This window comes from Sorex fumeus, unplaced genomic scaffold (assembly GCF_029834395.1).
Source record: "Sorex fumeus unplaced genomic scaffold, SorFum_2.1 ptg000083l, whole genome shotgun sequence".
In the NCBI taxonomy this organism is placed as follows: domain Eukaryota; kingdom Metazoa; phylum Chordata; class Mammalia; order Eulipotyphla; family Soricidae; genus Sorex; species Sorex fumeus.
Genome location: NW_026606140.1, coordinates 12,201,546 through 12,209,412, shown reverse-complemented (window position 1 = coordinate 12,209,412; position 7,867 = coordinate 12,201,546). Strand labels below are relative to the sequence as shown.

Sequence of the window (7,867 nt, the reverse complement as noted above, 5' to 3'; positions counted from 1 at the left end):
TACCACTTTTATTCCAATAAAATGACTAATATATATATGCATATAAAAGCAGAGACACACACACACAGGGGCGAGGTGGGGCACGCAGGGTAGGCCCATTGCATTGCTTGAAACAACAGGGAACCAGCGGTCGCGGGGAGTGGGTTCCCTCCGTGCAGAATGCCAGGCAAAGCCCGCTGCAGCGACCCACCGGGTTGGCCCCAACGCGGAGCGCGTGCAGCCGAGTCTCGCGCTGATTGGAAGGCACCGGCGTGGGCGGGGCCTCGGCCCGCGCGAGTCTCACGCTGATTGGAAGATCCGGGGGGCGGGACCGCAGCCCGCTCGAGTCTCGCCGTGATTGGAGGAGCCGGCGGGCGGGGCCTCGGCCCCGCGCGTGCGCAGCCCCGCCCGCCCGCGCAGGCCCCGGGATCTTCTCGGACCAGTGCTCGGGCGAGCGCAGTGCGAGTCCCCCTTGGCCTTCGCCGGACTGCTCGCCGCCCTCTCTGGCCGCTCTGCCCACTCAGCCCCGCCATGCCGGTGGACATCAGCAAGTGGACCGGGCCCTTGAGCCTGCAGGAGGTGGACGAGGCCCCGCAGCACGCGCTGCAGGTCAAGTACACCGGGACGGAGATCGACTCGCTGGGCAAAGTGCTGACGCCCACCCAGGTACCCGAGGGCGGCGGGGCAGCTCCCCGGCCTGCGTGAGCCCCAGCTGGCCGCCGCGGCGGGGGTGGGGCGGTGTCTCAGGCCCCGGCGTCGGGCCCCTGGGGGACCCCGCCCCCGTCCCCGGAACCCGCACGTGGCGGGCGGCGTGTTTGCGGGAGAAACGGGCCCACCGTCCACGCGGGGGGCCTGGCCGGGCCTGCAGACCGCCAGACCCCCGGGGCCGGGGGATGCACGGGGGCCGTGGCCGTCCCCGCCCCGAACGCCCTCCGGCCGGGTGTCCGGGTTTGCCGCCCCGCGTTTGGGAAGCCGGAGCCCCGCGCCTTTGTCCTGGCGGGTTTTTGGATGAAGCCACCAGAACGGACGGGGGGTTCCCGGGTAGCCGGCTCCGCCGCCCTTGCAGGCTCTGGCAGCCCGGAAGCACGTTGTGATGAGGCTGCCCCTGCCCCCACCGTTGACCGTTGGGGATGTCCCCATCAAAACGTCAGTTCTTCGGCCCCTTCCCCAGATGCACCAGCCGCCACCGCGGCTCCCTCGCTGTGCGCTTTGGATCAGAGTGCGGCGCGGCCCGTGGTCCTTGAGCAGCGCGAGTTCCTTTCCTCCTGGTCACTGAGCACCGTGTATGCGTGGAGCCGGGACTTCAGCCCCAGGGTTGAAATCCTGGCCCTCCCCATCGGCCCTGCAGGCGGTCGTGCATGTGAGGCAGCAGCTCCCGGCTCGTCCCAGAGTGCGCTGGGCTTTCTTAATAGTATATGACCTTATTATTTCTTTCCAGTGGAAGCTGACATCAGGGAAAGTGTGGCGGTTCCTCCCACCTTTCTGACTTGATGGTCCCAACGGGGTCTTCCCTGCAGGTGAAGAACCGGCCCACCAGCATCGCCTGGGATGGCATGGATTCTGAGAAACTCTACACCTTGGTCATGACAGACCCCGATGCTCCAAGCAGGAAGGACCCCAAGTTCAGGCAAGTTGGGGCAGAGCTGCAGATTCTTCACAAGGCGTGTGCTAGGGCCCACAGGATTGGGCTGTTCACAGCCTGCTCAGGCGAAAGGCAGGAGGGTTGGGGGTGCAGCCTCCGGAGCACTTACAGCTCCCAGCCTGTGTCTGCAACCTCCTGGGCTCAGATTGCTTTGGTTTTGTCTTTGGGTTGGGGGCTTCTCCTAGCTTAGTGCTTCGGGGACTGTGGGCTACCAAGCACGGTCTTTCCAAGGTTCAGAATTCACCTAGTTCAGAATGCTCATAAAAAACAACTTGGGTCTGGAGTGATAGTACAGCAGGGAGGGCATTGGCCCTGCATGCAGCTGACCCGGGTTCAATCCCCGGCATCCCATATGGTTCCCCAGGCACCGCCAGGAGTGATCCCTGAGTGCAGAGCCAGGAGGAACCCCTGAGCATCGCTGTGTGTGACCCCCCCCCCAACAACAACAAAAACAACAAAAACCTCACAACTTAAAAAAAAAAACAGTTGGGAAAATGGAAAGACTACTTCCGGACATGTGCAAATTTCACAAAGTTCAAGATTTCAGCCTCCGAAAAGTGTTGGTGGAATCTGGCTGCTGCCAGCTCTCCCCTCAGCCGCTTCCCAGGGGCGCAGAGAGCGGCGTGTCTGACAGGAAAGCAGGACCCGCTGGGCTGAAACGGCTGCTGGCTGACAGATCATCGCAGGGGGGCTTGGGCAGCTCCTCTTCCTGCCCACACACAGTGATGGGCCAGCACGGGCCTCCGGCAGGTGTGGTGTGTGCGGGTGGGGGATGCTGGGGCAGGAAGTCTGTCGGTGCTCATCCCCGTGTCCCCCCACTTAGGGAGTGGCACCACTTCCTGGTGGTCAACATGAAGGGCAGCGACATCGGCAGTGGCACCGTCCTCTCCGACTACGTGGGCTCTGGGCCTCCCAAGGGCACAGGTCAGTAAAGGCCGCTTGTGGGGTTGGAATGCGACCAGTTCCCATGAAGTGACTCACAAATAAGCCACAGTTTCCAATTGTTTTTTTTTTGTGTTATACCTGTCAGTGCTCAGGGCTTCCTTCCTCCTAGAGGGACTTGGGGACCCTATTGTGGTGCTTGGGATTAAACCCCGTCAGTCACCCTACTCACTGTGCTACCTCTCTGGCCCCTACATTTTTTTTTTTTTTATAAAAATGGGTTTCCTTCTCTTACTCCCTGTTCATTGTTTAATGCCTCACCTAGGGGTGCTCTGGGGGACTGCTCCCAGCTCGGGGCTTGGGGTTTGCTCTTGGGGGTGGGAAAGAATGTGATGCCAGGGGTCAAACCCGGGGCTCCTTCATGCAAAGCACGCGCTACAGCTCTTTGCACCACAGCCTTCTCTCTCTGTTGCTCCCCCTTTCCCTCAGTCTCCTACGGGGTCATTTGAAAAGGTGGAAAGGTTTTAAGTGAACTCTATTGAAGATACACATGTGATGTTAAGGATATCTACTGTATAGCTTAGGGAGAAGGAGAAGAGAGGGAGAGAGAGAATGCTGTATTGAAATGCTTCAGCTTTTGTAAGTGCTTCTCAGCTACTGGTGGGAGGTGCTCCTGTGCAAAAGTTAGCAGGTATTGGGGCTGGAGCGATAGCACAGCAGGTAGGGCGTCTGCCTTGCACACAGCCGACCTGAGTTCGATTCCCAGCATCCCGTATGACCCTGGAGCACCGCCAGGAGGAATTACTGAGTACAGAGACAGGAGTAACCCCTATGCGTCACTGAGTGTGACCCAAAAAAGAAAAAAGAAGTTAATCAGGTATTTCCATTCGGGGAGCACAGCAAGAGCAGTGTTAGGTGGATGGTGGAGGGCTCTAGAGCTTCTGAGATCTCCAGCCAGGAGTGAGGCTGAAGATGTTCGGGAAAGAGCCTGACCTTCAGTGATCGGGAGGCTCAGATACTGCAGAAAGCTTCGAGCCCTCTGTGTGCTTCTACGAGGAAGGTAAAAGTGTATCTTTCCCAGGAATCTATTAAGTTCTCTGGGGCAGTTACAAAATTAGGCAGTTTAATTATGTGAAGTGCTCACCAGAGAATAAAGCAATTCTCTCAAGTAAGCTGTGTTCTCATTAACCAAAGAAATGCTTCCGCCTTCTTTTTTCCATTTGCTTTTGTTTTTTCAAAAAATATTTTCAAGTGAAGTATTCTAAACATGACAGAACACACAGATCATGGGGTTTCTTCTGTGAATACTGAGCGATGCACAGCATGCCCGGGGAGGCACCATTCAAAATAGATTATTGGGGCCAGAGAGATAGTAGAGGGGTAGGGCGCATGCATTGCATGGGACCGACCTGGGTGATATCCACAGCATCCCATATGGTGCCCTGAGCTTGCCAAGAGTAATTCCTGACATACTGGGGGTTTTTTGGGCTGAAAACTGGACTTTCTCAAGGTCAGGGTAGGTGACCTCCCTCCATCTCCCAGTACAGAAGCTTCCAGAAGAAGACACCCCAACAGTCACATCCATGACCCGCTGCTGACACCATAGAAGCTCACTGCCCAGTTAAATATTCTGGATTTTCTGGAGCATGTGGCTGCGACAGCTCCAAATTGCAGAGTACTGACACCCCAGTAGGGGGCGCCCCAGATGATATAACGTAGATGCCAGCCAGTCTCGACTAACAAAAAATGTTAACACACAAAGCTCAGCTAGCGTCACCGGCTCCGTGACCCCTCAGTCAGACTTAATGTCCCCATGGTGAGATGCAGCAATTTTCACAAATTTTCTTCTGGTGAAATATTTTTTGGTTATTCTGTTAGCCATTTAGTGGTAATAAGCAAATATAAAATCATTGGTGGCTAGGAAAACGGAGACGGTGTGGAGAGAAGGTGACGGCGGTGGTGGGGTTGGGGTTGGAATGTTGAATGCCTGTGTCAGACCCTCATGCGCAACTTTGTAAACTAGGGTGTCCAAATGAAGTGGGGAAAAGGAGAGTGATTCCTGAGTGTAGGGCCAGGAGTAAGCCCTGAGCGTCTCTGGGGGTGGCAGAAATCGCGATTCCTCACCGTCCTCCCATTGTTCATCGATTTGCTCGAGTGGGCACCAGTAACGTCTCCATTGTGAGACTTGTTACTGTTTTTGGCATATTGAATACACCATGGGGAGCTTGCCAGGCTCTGCCGTGTGGGCGGGATACTCTCGGTAGCTTGCCAGACTCTCCGAGAGGGACGAAGGAATCGAACCCAGGTCGGCCACGTGCAAGGCAAACGCCCTACCTGCTGTGCTAACGCTCCACCCATTAAAAAATATTTTTTTATTTTAATAATTTTTAAATTTTATTTTCACTGTCACTGTCCTCCCATTCATCGATTTGCTCAAGCAGGCCCAGTAACGTCTCCATTGTGAAACTTGTTATTACTGTTTTTGGCATATTGAATACTCCACGGGGAGCTTGCCAGGCTCTGCCGTGCGGCGGGATAGTCTCGGTACCTTGCCAGGCTCTCCGAGAGGGATGGAGAAATCGAACCCGGCTTGGCCTCGTGCAAGGCAAGCGCGCTACAGACTGTGCTGTCGCTCCAGCCCACCTCCCCCTTAAAAAAAGATTCTTAAATGTTTCTGTTACCCCAGAAGTATCTTCTGTGATCTTTAAGGTTAAACTCCCCAGAAGGAAACACTGCTGACTCCCATCTACAGGGAGCATTTTTGCTCCGAAAGTGAGAACGCAGTGTCTGCTTGTGTCCGGCGACTGCTCTCTTTCTGGCTTGAGAGTCCCATGTGCTGCTCTTTGTGTCTGTAGCTTTTGTCTGATCAACCTTTGAGTGACACTTTATTCTTTGTCTGTACCACAGTTGGTGAAGCCGTTCTGTTGATGACTATTTTTTTTCAGGCCTTGGATATTATTTTGTAGGTTATGTGTTCCTGTTTCTTTTGGGTACCTAGGAGTGAACTGTTGGGTCATAGAAATTGTCCCAAAGGTATCCAAATTCTGTTGTTTTGTTGTTGTTTTGTTTTGTTTTTTGAAACACTCTGATCATTGGGTTTCCGGTATATCCATAGACAGTGCATATCAGACTTTATCCATGTTGGAGCGTACCGGAAGATTGCCTTTTGAAAGAATGATTAATAATCCACTTTCTGTGTGTGTAGGGAGTTCTGGGGATTGATCCCAAGTTTCCTGCCTGCGAGGTATGCACGTTACTGCCGAGCTGCACGCTTGGTCCATATACCACATTTTTTTGATCATTCATCTGTTTTCAGCTTCGTGGCGATTTTGAGTAATGCTGCAAGGAACATAGGTACACACTTTTTTCTTTTTTTTTTTGTCACACCCGGCGATGCACAGGGGTTACTCCTGCCTCATGCATTTAGGAATTACTCCTGGTGGTGCTCAGGGGACCATATGGGACGCTGGGAATCGAACTCGGGTCGGCTGCGTGCAAGGCAAACGCCCTACCTGCTGTGCAATCCCTCCAGCCCCGGTACACACATTTAAATAACTTTTTAAAAAAAAGTCAAAGCAGCAGCTCATTTCCCCTGTTCACATCCAGTTCTTAAAGACTGCACAGCTAATACAGTGTTCGCTGGCTGATTTTATTTATTTATTTAGTTAGTTAGTTTTGCTCTTTGGGTCACACCCGGCGATGCATACGGGTTACTCCTGGCTCTGCAGTCAGAAATTGCTCCTGGAAGTGCTCAGGGATGACACCCTACCCGTGGTGCCATCATTCCAGCCCGTCGCTGACTGATTCTTACTTACCTGTTCAAGTTAACTTGGGTCAGGCCGGGGGCGTAGATGAGAGGGCTGGAGCACATTGTTTGTGGGCAGGTGCTGTCTGTGTTTCACCCACATTTGTCAGGTGCCGGGATGGCCCACAGGCCAGTCACCAGGGCCTTCGGGAGCTCTTCGGGGGAGGAGATGAAACTGAAAAATAAGGGTTTCAGGTAGCATGCTTGCTGGGCTGGAAGTAGGGTGTTCTGACAGGAGTGGTGGCCAGGACTAGAGCTGGACACAGGCCGGAACTCTGGAAGGGGTCAGGGGCTGGGCCAGGCCTGGATCCTCCAGGTTCCTGGGGGGCCTCATGCCGCAGTTGCGGCTGAACGCGGCCTCCGGATGGTTTGCCTGTTGGGTTGTGGGGTGTCCTGATTGTGGGAATTCAGCAGACAGCCTCTCCTTAGTGCAAGCAGCCTCTGCGTGCAGCTCGGCAGTAAAGCGCATGCCTCGCAGGCCGAGGAAGGTCCTGACTCGTTCTGCCTTGCGGGGTCCCTGGGATCCTCATCGTCATCATCAGTGAGGTGGTCTGGGCCCCCCAGGGTGGCCGTCTCTCCGCTGCCTCGCTCGGTGCCCACTGTCTTCCTCCTCCTCCCCGCAGGCCTTCACCGCTACGTCTGGCTGGTGTACGAGCAGGACGGGCCGCTCAAGTGCGATGAACCCATCCTCAGCAACCGGTCCGGGGACCACCGGGGCAAGTTCAAGGTGGCGGCTTTCCGCAAGAAGTACGGGCTGGACGCCCCGGTGGCCGGCACCTGTTACCAGGCCGAGTGGGATGACTACGTGCCCAAACTCTACGAGCAGCTGGCCGGGAAGTAGCCCCAGGGCCCTGAGCCGGCCGGGCCCCCGCTGCATGTCCCCGTCTCTCCCCCGTTCCCTGTTCCCAGGCGCGCGACCTGAGCGCCCAGATGATGGTTCAGGGCGACTTCCCTTTCCGCCCGGCCGTTATAACCTTAGCGGGGCACCTACTCAGTTTCTCTTGTGATTGAATTTAAATTCCTGTCGGGGGGCGGGGAGGGATGTTGTGGAGCTATGATGGGGTCATCCAAGAATGAATTAAGGTATTAGCAGCAACCCAGAATGTAAGGGAATAATTCAGGTTCAAAGGCTTAAATAATGGAGCAGAGCATCAGAGAACCCTGAGAGGAAGCCGCAAAGGAAGAAAGATGCTTCTGCCTTCGTGAGCGGAGTCCAGAGCTGTTGCACGCTGGAACCTTCTCTGACATGGTTTCGTGATCCTGCCTGTCACCAAGACAGCGGAAGGCTCCTGGGTTGCTGGCCCCGACGTGTGGCCTGGATGCGGCGGGGTAGGTCCCCCGCTGGCTCCGCAAAGGCCAGCACTGGAAGCTGGGAGAGGGAGAGCTGCTGTGTTGTCAGGCCCTCGAGACGTGGGCTGGGAGGGGCATCACCGGGAACCTGTACATCTGCCTCTTTAAATCTATCACTTCTCCTGGGTGTAAGAGAAACCGCTCTGGGGTTGCGGAATGTGTGTTAATCCTGCTTTTCCTCGTAGTTGAATAAAGTAACAATAAAAGCA

At 55.2% G+C, this 7,867-nt stretch overlaps 1 protein-coding gene across 2 annotated transcripts; it reads left to right on the top strand.

Annotated features, from left to right (window-relative positions):
- Positions 1–399: 399 nt before the first annotated feature.
- Positions 400–7,867, top strand: PEBP1 (phosphatidylethanolamine binding protein 1). Of its 2 annotated transcripts, none has more exons than XM_056131031.1 (4): positions 400–645; positions 1,497–1,606; positions 2,445–2,545; positions 6,932–7,867. In XM_056131031.1, exons 1-4 carry the CDS (start codon positions 511–513, stop codon positions 7,147–7,149), a joined length of 564 nt encoding a protein of 187 aa, XP_055987006.1. In that variant the 5' UTR covers positions 400–510; the 3' UTR covers positions 7,150–7,867. The 2 variants fall into 2 exon arrangements, with proteins under 2 accessions (XP_055987006.1, XP_055987005.1); XM_056131030.1 differs by having other exon boundaries at positions 1,497–1,610; positions 2,449–2,545.

Coding starts and splice junctions, on each gene's coding strand:
- PEBP1 (XM_056131031.1), top strand. CDS start 511: ATGCCGGTGGACATCAGCAAGTGGACCGGGCCCTTGAGCCTGCAGGAG. Junction 1,607..2,444: donor AGGAAGGACCCCAAGTTCAG/GCAAGTTGGGGC, acceptor CCCCCCACTTAG/GGAGTGGCACCACTTCCTGG. Junction 2,546..6,931: donor TGGGCCTCCCAAGGGCACAG/GTCAGTAAAGGC, acceptor TCCTCCCCGCAG/GCCTTCACCGCTACGTCTGG.